Below are 24,810 nucleotides of genomic sequence, written 5' to 3' on the forward strand. Positions count from 1 at the left end.
TGCGAGAGGCTGAGGGGTACTGTATAGTAGATAGGGAATCCTATCCTTCAAGTAGACCCTGGCTACTCCCTGCTGTGAGACATGGGTAAGCCACTTAGCCTCTCTGGGCTTCTGTAAAATGGAACTAATAACCACCTGGCTAGATGCTGTGAAGATTAAGGGGAATCATCTACGTAAGGCCTTTGGCACAGTGCCTGGCGCTGTCCCGCCTGGTTCCTGAGCCCACCCCTGGGCTGATAGTGCCTCCTGGCACTTGGTCCCCACTCTCAGGATGCTGGTGTGACATAGGGAAGAGTGGGGACTAGTCTAGGACCTCGGGTCTGTACCAGGAGGGTCCCAGCCCTCAGGTCACATGTCTGCCGGCCGGCCGCGGCTAGCCTTCAGGGTCCCTAGGGTCCCGGGAGCCGGGGACAGGTGGGGAGGGCGATCAGGTCTCCGGTGTGTGGGCCCGTGGGCGGCGGGTGGAGCCAGCCTGTGGAGGTGGGCAGAGCCCAGCCGTAACTAGACCCAAGGCTGTGGGTGGCTTCCTCCTGTTGCTCAGTATCAGGAAGAGGCGGGGGAGGACATTCATTTTTTTTCCAAAGTAAGCATCCACCCATTGCTTCGATAACTATCGATTGTGAAAAACCGGCGGCGCCTCTTAAAGGCGAAGCCCGGCTCCCGCGCCCCCTTCCCCCGGCCCCCGCGGCTGTGTTCTCAGACCCCTCCGCCGGGACCTCCTCTGCCTGTACCGGGCAGCGATGGACGAACCCCTCTGCACCGCCTCGGGGACCGCAGCCACTAGCTGTGGTTTGACCTCTGCCCGTCCACCCGCTGGTCCTTTCCTTCCCGGAGTCCCCTGTCACGCCTTCGACCGGGTCACCTGTTCCGCAGCGTCCCTGGCGCCCGGGTTCGAGGACGGGGTCGGCGCTCGGAAAGTTATTTCAAAGGGCAGATGTGTTGCAACCCTCGCTGCAGCAAACTACAGGACGCGGATTTCCCGAACCCTTCCCCACCCCCACCCAGCCCGGGCGACCCGAGCCCGCTGCAGGATGCAGCTGCGCGGAGAGCCACCCGCAGATGAACCTCTTCTCCCTCCCGCGCGCCCAAGTGCAGTGGAAAGACTCACAGCAAACTCACAGCGCGGAGCAATCCCGGGTCCTGGCCTGGAAGGGCTCGGCCTCCCGCCCGGCAGCTCCGAGAAATACTCGCGATTTCCTGCCCCGGCCTCCCCTCCTCCCGGCCCCGGCCCTCCCGGCTGGGCTGCCGCGGCCCCTCGGTACCTGCCGCGGTCACGGGCTCGCCCTCACTCTGCTCGCCGGATTCCGAATCCATGCTGCGGACTGCTGGACGGACGTCCACAGCCGCCCGCCCGTCTGCGGGGCGCTCAGGGCCGGCGTCCCGGCTCCCGCTGCCGCGGCGTACTCGGAGCGGGCAGCCGGCGGCGACAGCCCTGGCGGCACGGGCTGGGCAATGCGCGGCGGCGGCGGCCGGGGGGCGGCTCCGCAGAGGCGAGCGCCGTCCGCGCCCCGCTCCCCGCGCCCTGCCGGCCGATGCCTGCGCGCCAGGCGAGCGCGGGGCGGAGGGTGGGGGCGCGCAGGGAGAGAGCGGGGAGGGGGAGGGGGACGTGCGAGCTGGGAGGAGCGGGAGCGTCCGGCCCCGTGGGCTCCAGACGGGGCTTAAATACCCCGGGGGCGGTGCCGCTCCTCCTACCCGCGCCCCGCGCCCCGCGCCCGGCGCCCTGGAGTTGAGGCGCACGGCGAGGTCCTGCCAGTCGGCGAGGCCGAGCGCGGTCTCTTGCGGATGGCCAAGTTGGGAGGATTTTGAGGCGAAAAAGCGCCTCTACCCAAAAAGGCAAAAGAGAGGTTCCGTGTGGGAGTCCCGGGGCTGCCCGGGTTGGAGTCCGAGTCCACCGCGCGGGGACCTGGGACGAGAGACTCACTCTCCCTGAGGTGTTTCCTCACTTGGCAGATGGGGAAATGACAGTTGCCTTGTACCGGGAATGTTGTGGGGGAGGAAATAAGAATGCACGTGAGGAGCCGAGCGCAGGGCCTGACACCTGGCGAGGAAGTGAACAGCACTCGGCAGGTACGCTCGCTCCGGCGGCGCTTCTTCCCCGCGTGGGCGGGGCGGGGAGGGCGGGCGGGCGGTGCCGAGCAGGGAGCCGTCGCGCGCAGAGGACACGCCTTGCCCGCCGCGCCCGCGCCACTTCGCGCCCACCGACTCGGGCCAAGAATGGAATTTTCAACCTCGTCTTAACAAGGAGTGTGCAACATGCTCCAAAGCCCCTACCTTTTTACTTTCTAAAAAGAGGTATTTGTGAATTTACTCAGTAATTAAGAGACAAAACGAAGGGGGGAAACGCCCTGAGCAGGAGCAGTAAGGCCTCAGGAGATCAGGAGATTGTGGGTTAATTGTCAAGGATCCATGCAGTCTTACTGTCTCCCCGAATTATCAACTCCCAACACTTACGTAACTTCAGGCCAGCTTCTCTGTATATAAAGTGCCACAGAAAAAGCAAACTAACTTTATTGACGTGAGCAAAATGAAGTCAGGAGGAGAAAGTCCACTAAAAAGCGCCATTTAATTGTTTCCTGTGTGCACTTGTTTAATCTGTACAGTGACCCAGTGAAGAGTTTGGGTTGAACTACGTGCAGATGCTTTTTTGGAGTTCAAAAATAGCTGGAAGTTGGCAATTTCATAGAATTCGACCTATATTGCTATCCCCATTTTATACATGTGGAAGCCAGATTTCAGGGAGAACAAATAATTTTCTTGTGGTCGCGCGTCCAGTAAGTGGGTGAGCTGGGACTTGAAATCAGGCTTACCTGATGTCCACACCTGCTCCTAACTGTTAGGGTATAGTGTCACAAGTCAGTTTGGCCTCTTGGCTACCTGAGGGCCGCCTCCTTCAGTGAAGGTATGGGTTTCACAGAGTACAAATATATTTCTACTTTGCGTCCTCAGAAAACATTTTCTAGATGGCCAAACTCATGGGCTTTAGTTGACAAAAGTTGGATGGGTTTCTGTGAAACAGTCAAAAGAGTCCCATACTAGATGTGTGATCTTGGGCAAATGGCTTAACCTCTCTCAGTTTCCTCATGTGTTGGCATCTCCTTCATAGGGTGGTTGTGAGGGAGTAAATGAAATAATGAGTGTGGAAAGCTATTCCTCAATGCCTGACACACAGTTAATGTCTGATAAGTGGGAAGAACATTACTTCTCAGATCTAATGGGTCCCATTTAGAAAAAATATTTTAAAATCACATTTTTAAATGAAAAGAAAAAAAGTAATGGCAACATTTGTATAAAAGTTGATACTCAAAAAATAAATAGCTGGCATCCTTTAAAAAGTTTGCCACCATAGTTTTTGCTTTTTTTTTGAGATTTAAAAAATTTATTTATTTATTTATTTATTTATTTATTTATTTATTTATTTAGAGTGCTTGCCAGTGGGGGGAGGGGCTGAGGGAGAGAGAATCCCAAGCAGGCCCTGTTTTGAGTGCAGAGCTCCAGGCAAGGCTGGAGCTCAGGACCCTGAGATGGTGACCTGAGCTGAAATCAAGAGTCGGATGCCTAACTGACTGAGCCATCCAGGTGCCCCATAGCTTTGCATTCTTAAGGAAAATCAAGGATGGTAGCATCAGAGAACAGAGTATATTAGATTGAAAAGACATCCAGCTTCCTTTGAAAGCCAAGCCTAGATTCAACAACAGGAAACGTGAAACTTTCCCTGTTCCCTTACACCTCCTTTCCCAGAACTTGGTAGAAGCTTTTTAATGATTGTTTGTTTATTTGTTTGTTTTAATGGACAGGTGGTCTAGGTTGAAGGGTGAGAGAGACAGAATCCCACGGAGGTATCTGTACATCACACCTATAAAGGAAATAGGGAAGCTCACTACTGGAACTTGGTTAACAATAAACAAGGTATGGAGCGCACATGATACATATACGCCCATCAAGTCATTGGATCTTTACTGAATAGCTAATACATTCAGCCCAGAGATAAAATGCTGGGGGCGGGGGATGCTGTCAAAGTGCTTCTGAAAAGTGTATAATGTGAGTCCAGAAAACAACACCTATTCATTTGTTTGTTCCTATATTCAGTCATAGTATATTTCTGCAAAAAAAAAAAAAAAGAGGCAGACCTAGAATGAAAAATTGAATGTGGAATTAAACAATGGAGAAGAGAGATCCAAACCAAATAAGGTCTCCATTCCAGTTTCCTATGATATGCAATCTGTTGTCATGGGATAGCAAGACAAAGGGAAATGACTGCTGGCGTGCATGTGTGTTTAATGAAGAACGTTAGTGGAACATACCTTATCTGTCCTCCCAGTGTGGAAAAATCTGTATAAGAGAAGGAAGTCCTTAAAATAGTATCTCAACCATCACCCCCACGAAAACAGTGAAATCTGAGGTGGTGAATCTCCTTTACAAACCAATCCTACTATATTTCTTTAAAAAGAAAAAGAAGGAAAGGAAACGCTCTTAGAAAAGAGGAAAGGATTTCCGTAGTTCCTCTGTGTATTTTTAGAAGAATGGCATCACTAGAATTGAATTGAATCTAGAGTCTGAGGGTTATAAACCACTTTCCTCAGTGTTTCCACTACATCTTTTCAGCCTGGCTGCTTTTCAGACACACGAGTTTCTAAGTCTCATTGGTCATTCCTTAGCTTTAGCTAAGGAAGTCGTTGGATTTTAAGGAACTTACTCGTCTGGTAGGAAAAGCCTATCTATATGTAAGGTGTCAAGAAACGGATAATAAAACAGATCCATTTCTGCGAACACAATAATACTCCTTTAATCTAAGCCAGTGCTATGACTCATCTGCCTGTCTCCTCTTGTGGGATGGAAAGGGAGCTGTCTGTAAACCTTTGGGCAAGCAGCCTGGAGAGGGGAAGGAGGTTCCTCTCACACGCTAGGGCTGCTACTCTGCTTCAAAACCCCACAGGGCTCTGGCACTGCCATTTTTTTCTAGGCTGAAGTAGCCCTTGGTATTTTGAGATGAGAGGTTGGCCAGGACAGCCCCATTTTAAATAACTTGTCTCGAGGTGGATTCTGGCAACAAGGAAGTTCTGCCCAGAGCAAGGCAGCCTTCATGGGGCTCTAGGCAAGCTGGACAGTGGGGTCAGAACTGGCTTCATATCCATCTGGCAGAGCAAGGTGCCTGAAGACAGCCTTGAAAGAGGGGACGTTTCCTCTCTCTTTCTGGCTAGCAAAAATAAGTTTTCATTGTCCTCCATCCCTTATTTCAAAAGTATCACTGTAGAAAAATTAAAAATCTGTTCATAATTGCACTAGTTACAATAAGTGTAAACACATCTTTTGAAAAACTTTCCTCTTTGTGTGTGTTGCATTCTGCTTTTTTAACTTGCTTCTTCCTTTTAATAGTATGTTATTTCATCTGCTTTTTGACATGATGTTTAGTAGCTGCACAGTATTCTACTGTATGGGTGTACCATAATGTAGTTGAACATTATTGGGCATTGAGGTTGTTTCCAGTTTTCTGGTATAACTGACAGTGTTAGTAAACATCTTCATGTCTAAATCTCTGCATACATCTTTAATCAATGTCTGTGATCCTTCAGCAGCTTCATTTGTTTTTGAGGGGGGAGAGAGACAGAAGATTGTAGCTACTAAAATAATTGCTGTATATATCTCAAGATTTCAAGATTATCAAGAATTGTCATGGGCATGATACCCTCCCAGCAGGGGGTGAGTTATCTGCGTTCATTTTTGCATTTATTAAGCATTGATTGAGCCCAGAGGGGATTCCTCTAGGTTGAGGAGAGAAATGGAAAATTTCCTTTCACGTTTTCTTTGTGGGCATTGTGTCCCCTGCACAGCCCTATCCAAGTCCAGACACCTCGTGGGAAGCAGGGTGTGGGCAACTGGGCAATTTGGGCATCAAGCTGTTCTATGTTCTTAGCTTCTGCCCTCATGAGTTGCCTATAGGAGAGCTTCTGGAGCAGCTAATGCAGTTAGAGTGACTCTAAAGCACTGATTCAGGTGGCTCAGTTGGTTAAGCGTCCAATTCTAGATTTCGGCTCAGGTCATGATCTCAGGGTCATGAGATCGAGCCCCATGTTGGGCTCTGTGCTGAGCATAGAACCTGCTTGGGATTCTCTCTCTTCCTCCTCCACCCTCCAGTATAAATAAATAAATAAATACATACATACATACATACATACATACATACATAAAGCTGGCACTGATTCAGAGGGAGAAGGAAATTGAGAAAGAGAGAGAAAGAAGAAAGCTCTATGGGCCCAGTCTCTGTTGTGCTCTGACCCAGCTTCCTCTGGGGTTATTTGTGAGCATTTTAAACAGCAGGACCGGGATCATAGGGTTTGGCCCTGCTGGGAGTCTCCCTGATCGCGTATGGTGTCTAGTCCCGCTTCTGGCCTTCACCCTGGGGGTTGTGGGGTGTGACTGTGCCGTACTGGGGCTGTTCTTACTCAGATCCACAGGGCTGCGTTGTGGGCACCCTATGTGACTATTTCAAGCTATGCCCAGTGCCTTCCCATCATCCTGGACCCTTATGCAGCTCTGTGGCATGGGAAGGGTCAAAAATTATTCCCACCGAGGGAAAGACAGTTAAGACCCATAATGCATAAGCAGCAACAGAGTCCTTACAGTTTCAGGAAGATAGGAGAGTACTCAAAGACTGGATGGGGCAATATTGCCCCAGTTTTCAAAAGGAATAGTTGCCAGGAATAACAGATTGGTGACATTTTTGGTGCCCTCTAGCAAAAGTCTGGAATAAACTTAAAGAAGAAAATGGTGATCACCGGCAGCCATTCTCATGTCTCATTAAAATGACCATGCTAACTTCCTTTAAACAGGGTCACTAGGTGTCTAGGTGTATAAATCAAGATAATTTTATTCACCTTCAAAGTAGTGAATATTAGTTGAGTACCCTCTGTGCTTCAGGTGCAAAGTGAAGGGAACTGATTGCCCCAGATGCCATAAGTTGTTATTTAAGTAAAGACTTTGATGAAATCTTGCCTAATTCTCTTGTTGTTAGGTGGATCTGGAGCTGGTTGAACAACCCTACTCAGTGAGCCTTGATTCATTGTTCTGAGTTAATTTGAACAGAAGTCTCTAATGGAGTGACACAGGGCTTTGTCCTTGATCTATTCTACTTTTTTTAAATCAGTGATTTAGAGGATTAATTTAGTTGTGTCTATCAAATATGTAGATTATCCTGCTAGGACAAGTCAGAGAAGACTTGGAATCACATGGGAGAGATATGTGGTCTTGACTGTGCATAAACTCAACGTGAGTCAACAGTGGGATAACAGCTATGTTGCCACGAGAAGGGTGGGAATAGTCCTGTATATGAGCTGGTATTATGGACACCTGGGGTCTTGTGAACATCTGACACCACATTTTAAGGAGACGGACCAGGGAGTTGCCAGAGGAGAGGAACTAGAATGACGAGAGAGGTTTGGAAACCATTCCATGTGAGGAAGTTGGAACATCATGCTGGGAAAGAAAGAAAACAAGGCATGACAAGAGGGATGTCCTCAAATGTGTGGAAGACCCGGACTCTGGGCTGATGCAGGATCAATAGGTGGACATTGTAAGAAGGTATACTTTGGATTTCGTGCCAGTCCTGGCCTGCTTGTCCTCAGATCCATTCCTCGCCATTTCCCTGCTCTGTGTGGAGGAAGTGCTGACCCCTGCAGTCTGCATTTGCCAGGGATATTCTCTGCCACTGTCTATCCCTTAGATCTTGGCACCTCTGACAGTGGCCACATCTCCTCCGTGGCTCCTCCAGCTCCCACCAGATGGACCCACTGTGGCTTGAGCTTCAGTGGCTCCCTGCTGTTGCTAACATCTCTTGCTTCGCTGTCCTCTGTCTGGCTTCTCAGCTCTTCAGTCACCTCTGTGCCCAGTTCCCTGCATTACTTCTGAAAATATATAAACTAGCTTCTGCCTTCCTAGTTGCACCTTCTTAGTGTAGACACACAGAGAGCAGAAAGACTATTTTAATGAGTACAGGTGGATGACCACATCGTGGGAGGCTGGTGTCCATGATCTTTAGGTTCCTTTAGAAGTTGGGGCACAGAGGGGAAAGAATGTGTCCAGATCCTGGAAGAGTCAGAGTTGGGACTGGAACTCAAGGCTCCTGACCCCTACACTAGCACTCTATTCATCTGATCTTAGCTCTCTTCTCCTGCTTATATCTTTATTAACCACCCACCCATGGTTTATGTTAATCACTCTTCTGATCTATGGGAGGGAAAATTGAGTCTCCTAAATTCTTTTTTTCCTTTTAATTCTCTTGTAATTATGGGACAACCCAGTTCAATAATGCTTACTTGCTAATTATTTTATAGAACAAATACTGCTCGCCAAGTGTTGAGTGGAACCTTTTTTTTCCCTCCATTGAAAGCATTTTTTACTTAGAAAAGCTAAATACATGTTCCAGTCTGGAAGGTTCCATTTATGTAAGTCTTCTGATTTCACTGAGTCTATGGGCTGTAGAAGAGGGAGGGGATGTTCAAGGTCCCCTAGTCTAAGCCCATCACTTTACATATAAAGAGACAAGCCTAGGAAGATGGAGTGACTTGCCCAAAGTTAGAGGCAGAAGGGGGACTAGAACCCAGGTCTCCGGCCCTAGTTCAGGACACACATCATAGTACCATGCTCCTTTATGGGCTGGTTTATTCTTCTTTACTACATCTGGTTTTCAATCTGCTTCTGACTTTTCCCAAATCTGTCTCCTCAATACTGATCTTTCCCCTTTTATCACCTCCTGCATACCAGTGTTGTTGTAGGCCCATCTCCACCTGGAATGGAATTATCAAAAGCAGGACTTGACCAACCCCTCTTTAATTTCTTCATCTCATCAAAGTCTTCCTTCTCTGCCCTCCCCTTCTTCTCTTCCCCTTGCTCCCTTTCTTTCTCCTCCCCTTCTTTTCCTACTCTCCCCTCTTTCCCTTCCCTCCCCTTCCTCTTTCCCTCTCCTTCCCTCCCTTCCCATTCCTCCCTCCTCTCCTACCCCCTCCCCTTCCCTCCCCTACTTCTTCCTCTTCCCTCTCCTCCCTTTCTTCCCTTCCCCTCTTTCTTCCCTCCCCTATCCTTACTCTAGTGGATTTTCAGAATTTCCATTTCTCTTTCCTTGCTAGCCAACATTTTCTTTCCCACCAAGTCTTCCCTCAGCATTGTTCTTTAATTGATTCCTCCCTTCTGTGTTCAAAGCCAATCTGCCTGGCTGAAGCCATCAACACTTCTAAGGGAGAAATCTTTCAAGCACTGGATCTGATTCCTGGTTGCCATAAACCTTTGATCATCTTCTGAGGAAATCCATAAATTAATGTCATCCCTTAGAAGGACCCCTGGGCCTATCTCTATTACTTCCCTGGCCTCTTGACTGTGGATGTGAGCATCTTAACATCTCAGGCAGTATGGCAAAGACGGGAAATCCTCCCTAGCCCAAAATATCAAATTTATTTTAGTTCAAACCATTAACACATATCATCCCATGGTAGTTTTCAGTGTTTCAACAACTTTCTTCTTTGGCTGTCAGTATCAGTTTTAGCTGGTTTTTAGATCTTTCCAAATTTGTGTTATCTGGACATCCACAAGAGGTTAGATTTATTGAAGCTCTGTCAGGATAACATCATTACAGTACAACATTTGAGTCACAGTGACCTTGTTCAGATGCACTAATCCTCCCCCTGAACAGACACATTGACACCATATTTCCAGTTGGCTTAATTATAGTCCTCTATCCTTCCAAGCTCTGTGTTACTTTTTTCCAATGTGGATTTTGTCAAGTCACATAATTGTCAAGAATCCAGGAACTCAGTTCACCCTTCACATTCCTATAACTCCTACTTCAATTTCTTTCGGTGAAGTTGATGAGTCCAAAGGTCCAGTATTGGGTTTCTGTCCAGGGCAAACAAGTGTAGGGGACACCTGTCTCCTTCCTTAGTGCGGTGGCATTGCCGCAAGAGTTAACAGGAATGGGGAGTGGCTCACAGGAGAGAGGTCAGCCCTGGACCCTGGATCCCAGCCCCATCACGCTCTCCTCTCCCAGTTACTGAGTGCAGGGTGGGGTCAGTGCCACGTGGACTCTCCACTCCAAATAATCACATCTTTCCAAGTCTCCATCAGCACCCAGGGTGCCAGCAGCCCCCAGGTCCCCAGACTCATAGTCTTCAAATGAGTTTCCTGACTTTTGTTTTCCTTTTGCTTTGGCATCCACAGGCCTATCAGATTCTAATGCCGTTTCTCTACAGTTCTCTCGACTCCAAATCTGCAGTCTCTCTCCTCCCTGCTCTTCACCTGTGTCACCAGTGCTTTGTCCAGCCTTGCCCAAATCCTGCTACACCCAAACCAGAGCTCAAGCTCTGTCTTTTTCATCTGAGAGCTTGTGCCTTTACTATCCTGCACTGTCCCCCACACCCAGAAGAGCCCCAAATACAGATCAAAACAGAGAACTAGCCAGAGTCTAAGCAATGATGGGTTTGTTCCATGGCTACCCCATTTCCGTCTCTCCCTGCTTCTTTCTTGCCCCACACTTAATTTCTCTGGCTCTGTTTGCTGCATTCCCATTCCTGGCTTGTGGGCTCCTTGCTCCTCTTCTCCCCAGCATAAAGCCTGTCTCCTTCCTGTTAGCCAGGGTGCTTTGCTGGGACGGCTGGAGGTTTTGACTCTTTGGCCTGGCCTGGGGCCCTTCTCCCTGAAATTATCCTCGCAGAAACTTTAAGCCAGCGTGTCCTGGTGTTCTTGGAACCCGCCTCTTCTTCTTGGCTTTGCCTTGGGACTACTAACTGTTGGGTAATTTCTGCCGTGGTGGAGTGAAGACACCTGGATTTTTGTCCTGGCTATTCATGAGCTTGATATGTGACTTTAAATAAGTCAGGGATGTTTGTCCCAGCCCTCCTCAGATGCAAGTTCTGAGGACTTTCAGTTTGCCATCTCTTGTGTCGTGAACATGCCCTTCTCTTCCCTGCTAATGCCTGCGCCTGTCATGACCAAGTCCCCTCCCCCACCGAGATGAGGGAGGGGATGAGTCTTGTTTGTAATCTGGCATCCAGCATTCCCTGAATCCCACATATCCACAGTTCCACAGTTTCTCCTTTGGCTCTGCCCCACAGAAGGTGTATGCTTGAAGCAGTATACTTGGTTTTGCCTCAGTTTCCCCACTTGCACTCATGCACCCTTCTTGAGACTGCAACCCCACCCTGGACACTGACTCTTTCCAAGTTCTGGCCATATCCTATTATTTGAGGTAACACAAACAAGTCAATTTTCACCTCTAGAGCGTTTGCCTAATACAACCTGCAATTTGTGGACTTTTAACTTTGTTTCAGAAATTAGTGTGATTAGATATTTATGAGTGGCTAAAAAAAATTTTTTTTTAAACTACCAGTTGTCTTACAGCACCTTTTAAGAATACAACCAAGAGCCAGAAGAAGTTAGACTTTACTGGGCTATCATAGAGGATATCTTTTACCCAAAGGAGGGTCCCTTAGGCTCTTAGTCATAGTCTAGTCTTCCTTCTTTACCCTGAAATTCTGGTGTGAGGGAGGGGTGGAGCACCACTCCAGGCAGCTCCAGAACCATAGTGGAGGAGCTTCTGTCCCCCATACTCACCTTCCCCCATATCCTGCTGGCTTCCTACTGCAAACACCTGCAGGCTTCTGGCTGGAAGTGCCAGGTTGCTAAGGGGAGCAGCTCTTAAAGAATGACAGACAGGATTTGGGGATAAAATCTTGGTTCCTGCCCCTCATGTGGGATAGCTCTGCACAGTCTTGTGGAAGTCTCAGTGCCCTGAGCCCCAGCTGCTCCCAGAGGTAAGTAACTTGCTCCTTTAAGTAATGCACCTCTATGGACTGCTTCCCTATTCCTGTCTCACTTCCAGCCCCCTGCTGGTGCTTCCTGGGATCACCTGCCAAACAAACAACTTGCCCTCCAATCCTATCTCAGGGCTTGTGTCTAAGGGAACCTGTCTTAATCATGCCACAAGAACGAAAAGCTGAGAAATGATGGAAAGAAAAAGTTGAAGAATTCTGAAAAAGCAGGGACAAGAACTAAAGTATTTGGGGGCTTGGGGGTCATTTAGCAGGAACCATTAGTACTTGAGGTTATGTGACATAATTACTGTACACATTGAGGGCTTTAGTGATGATCTAGGGATAGTGTATTCTCTATAGGAGGCTGGGGAAGAAGTACGTTTTAGAAAGGTTTCTGCCCAAAAGAGTGGAAATAGGTTGTGATGTGTAAGGGGATAATTCCTTGACTATCTAGAATCTCGAGTTTCTTGGATGCTACTTTCCCTGATAGCCAGGATATATGGGTTTTCAGTTGAACTAAAATCTTTGCCTCCAAGCTTCAAAGCTCCTGGTTCCAGCTCTTTGGTTCTTTAAGATTTGTATTCTTCATGGTTTTCATAGTCCTTGATTTCTTCCCTTCCCATCCCCTATTTGCATAATGGAGTTCTTTTTTTTAAAGTCTGTCTTCCATGGAATCCCCTTTTGCCCCTTGGCCATTTCAGTGGCTCTTCTTGTGCACCATTATCTCATTCTTGGGGTGTGGGGATCAGTTCTGCATTCCGTATTCCAAGGGCCCATGCACTGAGATTTGTACTTCTGTTTTGTTTCCAATCCAAATTGATTATTTTTTCAGTTTTCATCCAGATGTTTGGTATCATGTAAACACAGCTTGAAAGTGTGCCTGAACTGCTTACAGATGTATGCCAGTGAAATCCTTTCCAAATTATATATAATGATGCTCTGGTTCTATTTATATCTATGTCATAGTCTCTGGCTTGAGTTTTAGCTATAAGACTAAGTTGGAAAGAAAGTGAAAAATTCATGTGTGTGGGTGATTTGTCTACTTGATTAAAGACTCCAGATATTTGGAAATATTCAGGAATTGATGTCATTTTCTACCGAATGGTGGCATGTCTATAACCGTGGTGTTATGGACTGATTGTGTTCAATTTATATGTTGAAATCCTAACCCTCAACGTATTTGGAGATGGAAACTTTGGGAGGTAATTAGGGTTACATGAGGTCATGAGGGTGGGGCCCTTATGATAGGATTAGTGCCCTTATAAGAAGACAGACAAGAGAGATCCTCCCCACCTGCCAAACCCCCACATTCATGCTCACACAAAGAAAAGTTCATGTAAGCATACAGTGAGAAGGTAGCCATCTGCAATCCAAGGGGAAAGCTCTCACCAGAATCTGACCATGCTGGTACCTTGATCTCAGACTTTCAGCCTTCAGAACTATGAGAAGCACCTGGTCAGTGGTACTTTGTTATGGTAGCCTGAGCAGAATGATGCACATGGGGCCCCAGATGTGTTGATCCATTAAGCATATGGTCACTGTGACTCTCAAACCTGCCATATATCCATTAGACTAAGCCAAGACTTCCTCACCTGGTGTTTGGCACCAGAAAGATACCTTTAAGCCCTTTACATCTATTCCAATCCTACCAAAAGCTTGGTTGCAGGATATAGTATCTACGGGTGATGATGGAGCAGATTGTATTTTCCCAAGATGGCAGCAACAAATATCTCCCATCCACATGCTTTTCTCCAGTGTAACCTTAATAGGCCTTCTATCAAGAAGTGGGGTCTGTGTCCTCTCCCCACAATCAGGGTGGGCTGTGACTTGCTTGTAACCAACCAAATGCAATAAAAGGGAAGTTGCATAACATCTGAAGGTAGGCCAGAAAAGACTATACAGCTTCTGTCTAGTTCTCTGGAATGCTCACCTTTGGAGCCCTGAGCTACCATCTGAGAATTTTGATACACTGAGGGCTTCATGCAGTGAGGCAGCCCTGGCCACATCGAAAGGCCATGTGTGAGCACCAGATCAACCACCAGACATATAAGTGAAGATGCCTCCATATTCCAGCTTTGGGCTTGCCCCCTCGGTGAGCCCCCACCGTCATGGAGCAGAAATAAACTATCCCCATTGTCCCCTGTCCAAATTCCTGGCCCATGAGATTTTAAGCAAGATAAAATGATAGTTGTGAGCTTCTAAGTTTTGGGGCAATTTGTAATGCATCTATAGTAACTGGGACAGATGTATTTTATTGATTCCTCTGAATCAAATCCTACCCCTGGATCAAGCCAGACCAGCAGAAAACTACCATGCTTAGATCTCTCCTGAGCATCCCTCAGGTATGGTGCCCTGTTTCATACCAACAGGCAGGATCAAAGGCACCTCTTCTGTGGAGATGGTATTGAGGATGGGACAGAGCTCACCTAGAGCTTAGTGCAGGAATAATCGTGTTTCCTGGAAGCAGCTGATATCTAACAAACATTGTGAGTCTTAACATTGCTCAGCTTTCCCTGTTTGCTTTGGCTTCTAGGAAGCTCAGATCAACTTTGTGACCAATTTAGAACAACTATTCTTATTTATTTGTATCCCGCCATATTTATTTTTGTAAGCCTCTTCAAAATACTTTTGGAGCAAGGTGGGGTATAAATGAATTCATGGAGGAACAAATATCCCTCAAATCAGTCTAGTATTTGAGAGTGTTATTGAACTTAGTTGGTTCCAACATATAGCTTTATTAGAGCTAAAAACCAAACGTATTCTACATTCTCTAAAATAAAATACAAGAAACTAAAATGGGCAGTCTAGCCCACAATTTAAAAGGAGTAATTATTCACTGCAAAATAATACAATATTATTTAGTAAGCAAAACAACAGGGGACTTGGACAGGGAAAATAATGGCTATTGCGCACTCCCAGGCATTTTCTAGATCCTTTATGTACACAATTTTACTTAATCATATTTAATCCTGATAAAATCACCACAGGGGCATAAGTTTGTCCAGGGTCACTCAGCTAACTGGGAGACCTGAGATTCAAACTCCATTCACTTTGTAGTTATGGTGGGTACTGATGACAACTTGGAGGCCCACATAAGTTAGAATACTTCCCCAGGCATAGATCAGATCCCATCCAAGTGAACACTGCGCAGGTGCATCTCTTTCCTGGGAGTGGGGTGTTGTTGTAACTGGCCCTGGCTAAGGAGGGATTCAGTGCCCTGGGGTGCAGCCGGCAAGGAAGCCGAGCTACAGGAGACACAGCAGGGACATGCCTACAAGGGACAGCCTCTCACACAACCATCACTTTCAGAATGGGGTGTTTTGGTTTTTTTTTCCCCTTCCATATATGTATTATCACCACCGTGCCCCACCTTTCTCTGGAAAATATCATTGCTTCTTCAAGAAGGCTCTCAGGAAAACCGCTCAGATGTCGGCCATGGCTGCGGGTGAGGTTTCTGCCACTCGCCAGTGTGAGAGCCTGCTGGGTGCTGTCACAGAGAGGCATTTGCTATTTCTTCCCCCATATGGACAGGAACTAGAGAAATGCGTTCTTGGTACCGAAATAATTCCTCTCAATGGGTTCAGCCATGAGCAGATTGGGCAAGCATCGTGACCATGGGCTTCTGAGTGGGGCTTGGTGACATTCTTGCACTTTGGGTCCTGAATTGTTTAGGGTAGTGATACCCTGCTTGCTGTGTCCTTTGCCAGACAATGATCTGAAGCATCAGAGAGAAGGAACGCTGACCTGTGGATGAGAATGCCATCCAAGCTCTAGCCACAAGCTGTCATTCATCTGGGTAATGCCACTGGAACTAAGGCTTAAATTCTCAAATTTCTCTAATTACCTGTCTGCACGAATGGCCTTTGGCGCTGCTATGGAGTTAGCCTTACGAGTAGGCCTGAAGTGACTCAAGGGGTACGATCTGGGTGAGACCAACATCTCAACACCTCTCCCCTGCTGGCCCCAGTGCCTGAGGTCCCACCATCAGTGGGTCACACCACTGAATCAAAAGCAAGTTGTCAGAGTATAAGAGTCCCCTAATAACAATATCCTCGGATGGATAGTTGAAGGAGGTATATGGGAGCCCCAGGGTGAGCTGCTGCCTTCTCTGCACTCAGCCCCTCCTCCCCATTCCTAACCCCTGGCCACTAGTACACGTGAGCTTTGTGAGGTCCTGGCTCAGTCCTGGCCTGCTCTGGAGCCAATTCAGAATGTTGGTATCCTTCACCTGCTAGCAGGTGGGCTTTGGCACTCACGCACTCACTCATCACTCACTTCATCAAATATTTATTGAGCTACATGCTCAGGTGCCAGGGTTTGGCTAGACTGTGGGGACACTGGAGTAAACACGGGCCCTGCCCTCATGGAGCATGCATTACGTAGGAGATAGACAATAAATCCACCAATAGATGTATCACGAGTCAGCTGTGATAAGTACTGTGAAGAAAATAAGGGGGCTGGAGAGTGATAGGGAAGGTGTGTGTGACATTTCACCTGGGCAGACAGGGAAGTTCTCTTTGATGAGGTAACAGCCAGGCAGAAGCCGTATGCAGTGAGTGAGCCTGTGAGCAAGCCTGTGAACAACATAGGGAAGGCACGCCAGGCAGAGGGAGCAGCTGGGGTGAAGGCCTGAGCAGGAGAACAAGTGATGTGCTGGAGGACCAGCGAGGGGACTGGGAGCTCAGGGGGAGACATGGTGAGGGTGGTCCATGAGGAAGTCAGAGACGGGGGTGGGTAGAAGCTATTACTCCTAATTCCCAGTCCAAATGCCTGGGAAGCTTGGTGTAAACAATGGCGGATGATAGCCTCCCTCCCAGAGGGTCCAGGAGCTCTATCCAAAGCACCAGATTGCCTGGCTGAGGCCCTGGAAACTGCCTGTCAATTCCCCCGGGGCTGTAACCCCCATCCCTCCCCACTGCATCCCTCTGCAAGCTCCTGTAGGGGCCTCCCTGGGATGGCTTCTACAGTCTTTTCTTGGCCACCCCCATCCCCCACCCCTGACACCAAGGTGGGAGCAGGCCACCTTGCAGTTGGTTCCCCTTAGCCCCAGCTCTTCTGGTCCTGCTGCGGTGCCACCACTTATGCTCCCGGCCAGTCCTCCCACTCCATTCCTGGGGTTGGGCCTGTTTGCGTGCAATCACTGCTGGGGAAAGGAGCCATGAGAGGGTTATTGAACACCAATGTCCCACCTCGCATTTTTGGCTGGGGCCCACCCTGGGTAAGTCTCTCCTGCCCTTGGGAAATTCACTGAGTACTTGATACGTGCTAAGCACTGTGCTTTACATGTGTTGAGATTTCCTGATGAGATGGGCATTACTAAATTTTATCTCTATTTTATAGATGGGAAAATGGAGGCTCTGAAAGGCTAAGTCATTTAGCCCAAGGTCACATAGCTGCTAATTGGTGAAGTTTTGGCTGAAACCCAAATCTGTCTTTCCCCAGAGCTCCTCCCAGAAAAAATGGTAACTGTTGAATGTATTCAGAAAGAAGTTCTGAATTGCGGATTAAGAGGCTCTGTGCTCTGTAGCTCCAGGCATTGTGGAGTTGATCTGTGCCCCTTGCTCACATTGTTCACCCACCAGGAATGCAGATCCTGGAAACTCTCCTGCCCTTCCTCACCAGTGATGTCTCTGTTATGCCAGCATCCAAAGCGATGCTGCTCTTCTGGCCTGAAGTTCCCTGATTGCAAGGGGAAAAAAGGCCTGGATTTGAAGTACTTCCCTTGATGTATAAATGTTCTTTTTCCTGGCCCTAATGCCTGGCCTCTTACATCGAACATTTGCTAAGTACTTTCTGGGTATCAAGGACTGGGGATACAAAACGAATTATGGCTCCCTACTGTCGTGGAGCACTCAGAACAGAAGACCGGGTGCCCTTTGAGATGGCTGCCCCATGACCCTTTTTTTCCCTGAGGAAAAGGCCATGCTGCTGCCTTCCCCCACAGTTTCCTTCATATTTGCAGGTTCTTCTTGAGCTCCTATTACCTGTGAGGGATGGTCTTGGGCCTGCTGAGTATACAGTGAGAAATGGGACCCTTTTAGTCTCAAAGGGTCAATTAACTTGATTGGGGGTGGGGAAGCAGGTGCATGCAAGACAGGTACCCAAACCACTATATTAGCAGGGAGAACATGGGCCTCTTCTTGCTTAGCTATGTGCTGAAAAACAAAACAAAACAAAAACTGAACAAAGACAATGCTATTTCAACAAGATGAGCCTGACGTGAAAATGTACATGATATAAAAAATGTTTTCATATGACATTCAAATTGCAAATTATTTTTTCAGCAATTTTTTTTTTTTTAATTTCCACATCTACCTCATAGCTTTCCAAGAGATTTCCAGGAGATTATGACGCTTCTGTGCAATTGTTTAAGCCTGTTTTCATTCAGCCCCCAGACATAAAACTTATAGTGAAAGTTGGCCCCTCAGATCATTCTTTCAGGGGGCTGAAACATACAGTGGGGTTGGTTAACATACAGTGTTGTATTAGTTTCAGGTGTACAATACAGTGATTCCACACTTTCCTACAACACTCTGCAGTCATCACAACAAGTGCACTCCTTAATCCCCATCACCTATTTACCCAACCACCTCCCTTCTGGGAACCATCAGTTTGTTCTCTAGAGGTAAGAGGCTGTTTCTTGGTTTGTCTCTCTCTCTCTCCTCCCTTTGCTTGTTTGTTTTGTTTCTTAATTCCACATTTGAGTGAAATCATATGGTATTTGTCTTTCTCTGACTGACTTACTTCGCCATGTTGTTGCAAATACAAGGTTTCATTCTTTCTTCTGGCTAAGTAATATTCCCTTTTGATGCCGTTGTTTTCAGACTTCTTTTTGAGGGTATTATGGTAATGCAGTGGAGCTCCTTCTGCAAATGAACTCTTGTACCAAAAGCCCAGATGAACATAATTTAGATGTGGGTTAGGGATCTCCCTCCCCTTGCATTTTAGGTAAAATTCCCTAGATAGCCCTCTTCCTTTCTGTCCTACACATTTCCACAGCCTGATGAAGCCTTGGCGTTGACAGTCATGGGGTCCCCTCAGCTTCTGGCTCCTGCATCCTGTTTTCTCTCACGTCCACCCTGGTGCAGAGCTCAGCCACACTTGTTTCCATGGGATAGCCATTGTGGCAAGCGTTTTATGAGTTTCACAATCATCCCTGAAGATTTCATAGAGGTCAAAATGCTGTTCACTCTCCCATCAGGCTCGTTCCTTTGTCCTCTGTCTTCTCTCACACCCTGATTCTCCTGGGGCTCCAAATCCTTTTCCTTGCACCTGGACTACCCGCAGGTGCCCCCTGCTCTACCTGGCTCCTCCCCACTGAACATGCTCTTTCTCCTGGCTCCCGAAGAACTCCATCATCTTCTTGCTGCTTAAGCCAGGAATTGGGGTCATCCTTACTTCCTCTCCCTCTCTGTGTTCCAGGTCCAAATACCAAGTCCTATCTACCCTAAATAATCCTATTTCTCCAGGCTGGATAAAATTCACTCTAGGGGGGCTTCTGGTGGAAGAGGGGCAGAATGGGGGGCGTTTTCTTAGCTATAGGTGCATAGCCAACACCCTGCTTTAAATTTGAGGATCTGTTTACTTGGGGTGACTTTGGAGGTGAATTGATGGAGATCATGGGCAATGGCTAGGGTCCCTCAACTCCTCCGCCACCATAGTTACATCTCTCAGTCCCCACTGCCACCACCCCCTCCCCCAACTGCAGGACACCGGATGACTGCAGGGCCTCCCACCCAGACTCCCTGACCCCTGTGCTCCTTCTGACCTGTACTCTACACAGCTTTTAAGACTGGCTTTCTGAAAGTTGAATCAATCCTGTTGTTCCCAGCTTCAGTGGTCCTCACTGCCCTTTGGCTAAAGACCCAGTTCCTTTATAGGACCTGCAGGGCTCACCATGGTCTGGGGACCACCCCCCATCAGTCTTGCCTCTTCCAGATCCCTGCTCTTCATTCCAGCCACATGGACCTGTTTTCAGTGCCCTGAGGGCACTCATGGTGTCCACACAGGACTCACTCTGTCTGGAAGTGAGTCCTGTGTGGATCTTCATCCCCATTGCCTGGTGAAGCCCCCCTGTCTGAGCTTTACCTTCCAGTTAGACATCACTTTCTCCAAAATGAGTCCCTGAGGTTGTAGTCTAGTCAACAGGGTGCTGGCCTGGGAGTTTTTTGGCACAGATAACAACAATGATTGCTCAAACCAAGGGCTTTCCTTGCCAACAAGGAAACCTTGCTCAAACCTTGCCTTTCCTTGTTGGCAAGGAAAGCCCTGCTGCCTCGAGAGACTGGCCTGCCCACAGTGGTCTCCCCAATGTCTGGCGCAAGCCTGGCCCATTAGAGGTGCTCAGTAAATGTGTGCTGAATGAATGAGTGAAGGAACAACATGCCAAACATTTCTATGTGAAAATAGATCTTGTGATGTTTCATCAAGGAAAGAGTCAACAGGCATTGGCAGGAGACTGTGCATGATCATTAACCTGAGGCTGCTGAGGACAGAGAATTGGAAGGAGTAGAAAGATTGTGGGAGGAATAAAAATAAAATGCATAATGTGCCAAATACACTGCCTGGGACCAGTAAGTTTTCCCTAAAGGGTAATTTCTATCCCGTGTTGTTCTCTTTGTACCTATTTTCCTTCCCCCACCAACCTCCAACATTGGATTGAATTAGGGGCCAGCAGAGTTCAGAGAAGATAGTTTCTTCCCTTGGGGAGAAAAACTTTCTACAGAATATTCTGGAAATGGAACGGGATCCTTGTGATGGTGACAACCCCACCCTGCAATCATATGGTATTGAAACAGCAGCACCATATACCAGAGGGGTGGGCAGGGGGTGGATCAGATGTCTTTTAGGTTTCCCTCCTTCTTCAGGAAGTTCTGATTCTGTTATGTCATCTTTTTTATTTTTAATTTCTTTTGTTGCCTTGATTTAAAATAGGTGTAGGGATGCTGCAAATTCAAATATAAGAGAAATCTCAGGAAAATTATGTTACTAGGAAACCAAAAAGGTTTGGCATTCTTTCAAGAGAATTTCTGTTCTTCCACCATATATTATTGTTCCTGAGGTTTTGCCAAACCACATTTTTAATCCATGGCCAGTCTTCTTTGGGCTGGACTCCCTCCCACAATGGCCAAGGCTCAACATCTCTGAGCACCAAAAGCCACTTGCTGGTTACTGCTTTTCCTGCTTTTTTAGGTATTGAGGCAGAAAGCAGACTTTTCAAGCATGCGTCTTACTCCAACAAGAATGTAGGACATTTGAGCTCTGTCAGGAAAATATATAAGATGTCTAGGTCAAAGTTCTCAATCTTGGCACTATGACATTTTGGATCAGCTAGTTCTTTGTTGAGGGCAGGGGGACTGTCCTTTGCACTGTACAATGTTTTAGCAGCATTCTTGGCCACAAAGGTACTATTCCAGTAGTACCTCCCCAGTTGTGACAACTAAAAATATCTCCAGATACAGTCAAAATCACCTCTGGTTGAGAACCACCCACCTAAATAAAAAGGCTAAAAGTCAGTCATTTATATGTTCTGTTGGTCTAGGTAATTAACACATGGCACCTGAAATCCAGGTTTTCTGACCTTGCAACCTGGGCTTATGAGAGAAGACCTCAATGTGATTAAGAGCAAGGATCAAGAAGCCAGTTGACCTGAATTCATTTTCTGGACTACCTGTCTCCAAGTTACTGACCTTGGTGAGCTTTGGTTTCTTCATCTGTGAAGGAGGCAGAGATAGTATTTACCTTACTGGGTGGTCAAGAGGATTAACTGAGATAATGTTTGCAAAGTGCTTATCACAATGCCCCAGTCTTAAGAAGGCTACAATCCTTGTGGCTTATTATTGTTTGTGACAAAAACTTCCCAGACTGAAAAAGGTAATCTATTCTTTGGCAGATAACTTAAAAACCTGCATGCATTTGGTGTATTAGGCAGCATAGTCTAACTGCTGTTAGAAACAATCCTGAAGGTTAAGTGGCTGGATACAATAAAAGTGTCTTTCCCACCCACCCAATAGCCCATCACTGGAGTGTTTCTGGTAGGGTTGGTCTCCTGGGCAGCCCCAAGCAGTGACTCAGGGACCTATGTTCCATCTTATGGCCCCTTCACAAGGATCTTTCCTGAGCACGAATCTTTTATGAATTAAAAAAAAAAAAAAGAATTCTGGGGTCAAATGATTTTGAAAAATAATATACTTACAACTTCTTTCTTGGAGATTCAAAGTGTCCATTTGAATATGAAGGATTTCGATAAGTTCTGTATTAAGAAACCTGTTGAACTTTGTTTAACCCACTGTTTCTTTCTCTCTCTTATTTCCCCCTTTGCTTGTTTGTTTCTTAAATTCCACATATGAGTGAAATCATATGGTATTTGTCTTTCTTTGACTGCTTATTTCACTTAGCATTATACTCTCTAGCTCCATCTATGTCGTTGCAAATGGCAAGATTTATTCTTTTTTATGACTGAGTTATTCCATTGGGGGTATATACACACACACACACACACACCACATCTTCTTTATCCATTCATCAGTCAATGGGCACTTGGGCTGTTTCCATAATTTGGCTATTGTAGATAATGCTGCTATAAACATCAGGATGCATGTATCCCTTCAAATTAGTATTTTGTATTCTTTGGGTAAACACCCAGTAATGCAATTGCTGGATCATAGGGTAGTTCTATTTTTAACTTTTCGAGGAACCTCCATACTGTTTTCCTGAGTGGCTGCACTAGTTCACATTCCCACCAACAGTGCAAGAGTGTTCCCCTTTCTCCACATTCTCACCAACAGCTGCTGGTTCTTGGATTGTTGATTTTAGCCATTCTCTCAGGTGTAAAGTGATATCTCATTGTAGTTTGGGTTTGTATTTCCCTGATGATGAGTGATGTTGAATATCTTTTCATGTGTCTGTATGTCTTCTTTGGAAAAATGTCTATTCATGTCTTCTGCCCATTTTTAATTGGATTTTTTTGTTTTGGGTATTGAGTTGTATAAGTTCTTTATATATTTTGGATACAAACCAGTTAGCAGATATGTCATTTGCAAATATCTTCTCCCATTCAGTAGGTTGTCTTTTAGTTTTGTTGATGGTTTCCTTCACTGCTGCTTTGTACCTTTCTTTTAAAAACCTATTCTGGGGGTGCCTGGCTGGCTCCGTTGGTGGAGCATGCAACTCTTGATCTCAGGCTCATGAATTCGAGACCCATGTGAGGTGTAGAGCCTACTCAACAAAACAAAACAAAACAAAAAAAACCCTACTCTGGACATCTTTTCATGTGTATTTATATGATTCCTATCTTCTTACCATTTTAATGACTGCATAGCATTCTATTTTATGGATATATCATAAAGACTTGTTTTTTAAATTACATGATTTTTTAAAGTTTTAAAGGCCAAATGGGCTTACATGGACTCAGGACTAGACACACAGAAAAATTTCTGTAGACAGGAAGAAAATAACTCCAGGATTTGGTGTCATCTCGGAAAACACCTCCATTGTTCACAATTGTTCCTACTGTGGTTCCTCTAGGAGCTGTTTGTTCTCATTTTTATAGTAAACATAATCTCTGCACAGTCCTTCAAGAACAACCCGTCCATATTATGTTATATTTTATTTTCAAATGAAAATATACCTCTTCCTGATAGGGGACATAAGAAGGGCTCAGCACCACTTATATGGCCTTCCTACCAAAAGGGCATAATCTGAATCTAATGATGACAAAGCATCAGACAAACCTGAATTGAGGACATTGTACAAAATAACTAGGTATTCTTGCAACTTTTCTGCAAGTCTGGAGTTATGTCTAAAATAAAGTAAAATTGAATGAAAATATAAATGTAACTCCTTCATTTTTATTACTGCCCAAAGACCTAGAAATGCAGTTTGAAATGTTTGCTTGGAAATGGTTGACCCATGACTCATTAACCTTCAGAAAAATCACAAAAATTTAGCTCTCTTTGTCAGTGTTGCTTATCACTCACCATCTTTCATGACTGGCTCTGTCAACACATAATATGTCAGCTCACCACTCTCCCCCATGCTTGCCCTCCTCTCTTTGAATTTATCCATCCAGCCACTGGCTCCCAAACATCAAAATACTGTGAGGTATCCTATCTACCTGACCATGGTTTTGTGTATATCTATGTCATATTCTCTCCATGTGGATCATAAGAGTTAGGATCTTTGGGAATATTCAGCATTTCAGGGTCAGATCAAAACTGTAGACATTTTCCTAAATGCATTTCCTGCTTTTGCCTCTTCACCACATCTTAAAAGATACTTAGACTTGAATATTCCCTCCTCTCCTCTTGATTAGGATAATGCTGCCTTCATGCATTAACTTTTGATCCCTAGGTCCCTTCTTGCCCTTTCTCTCCCCACTCCTATGATTAGGAAGTTTCCATTTGTCAGAAGGGTTCCAGGACTTTCATGCTATAGAAAGACTGGAGCAAAGAGGCTGGAGTGGGGAGGGGAAGAGTTTAGCTGGAAAAGTGAAGTTGATTTGTTTAGTAAAGTGCAGAGAGAGAGGAGGAAAAGAAACACATGTGGGGGCAAATGGGCATATGGCAAATTAGCAGCTCTGGAGTATGTTTGTAGGAAGAGAGGAGACAAAAAAGGGATTTAAGAAATGTTGCTGGGAGTTATGAACTGCAGAGGTGAAAGTAAAAGGTCTGTGGTGGAGGGGGAGAGTGGGGTGTATTAAAAGAACCCCCCAAAAGGTCAAAAAGCAGCTGATCTCAGAGGGAGACAGAAGGTGACACCCACTGTGCTGCTGGAGGGGTAAGTTTTTGTCTTCCTCCTAAGGAGCAATGGGAAGCTAGAAAGATTTTTTTGTTTGTTTGTTTGTTTATTTTATTTTGTTATGTTATGTTAGTCACCATACAATACATCATTAATTTTTGATGTAGTGATCCACGATTCATTGTTTTCGTATAACACCCAGTGCTCCATGCAGTACATGCCCTCCTTAATATCCATCACCGGGCTAACCCATCCCCCCACCCCCCTCCCCTCTAAA

General features: G+C 46.3%; 1 protein-coding gene and 1 long non-coding RNA gene across 3 annotated transcripts in view; one reads left to right on the forward strand and one right to left on the reverse strand.

Moving 5' to 3' along the window:
* The window catches only part of TNFAIP8L3 (TNF alpha induced protein 8 like 3), a 40,673-nt gene extending 39,223 nt beyond the window's left edge, over nt 1-1,450 (reverse strand). The window contains exon 1 of one of the 2 annotated variants that reach the window (XM_006746933.3): nt 1,263-1,450. In XM_006746933.3, the coding sequence (XP_006746996.1) occupies nt 1,263-1,314 (52 nt within the window). In that variant the 5' untranslated portion in view covers nt 1,315-1,450. The remainder of the gene's footprint in view (nt 1-1,262) is intronic. The other variant, XM_081831081.1, reaches the window with a different exon arrangement.
* A 271-nt stretch (nt 1,451-1,721) lies between these two features.
* The window catches only part of LOC145723511 (uncharacterized), a 113,928-nt gene continuing 90,839 nt past the window's right edge, over nt 1,722-24,810 (forward strand). The window contains exons 1-2 of the long non-coding RNA XR_014148626.1: nt 1,722-2,067; nt 3,795-3,906. This is a non-coding gene — a long non-coding RNA (uncharacterized LOC145723511). The remainder of the gene's footprint in view (nt 2,068-3,794; nt 3,907-24,810) is intronic.

This window comes from Leptonychotes weddellii, chromosome 9 (genome assembly GCF_054177405.1).
Source record: "Leptonychotes weddellii isolate Sample4059 chromosome 9, ASM5417740v2, whole genome shotgun sequence".
In the NCBI taxonomy this organism is placed as follows: Eukaryota; Metazoa; Chordata; class Mammalia; order Carnivora; family Phocidae; genus Leptonychotes; species Leptonychotes weddellii.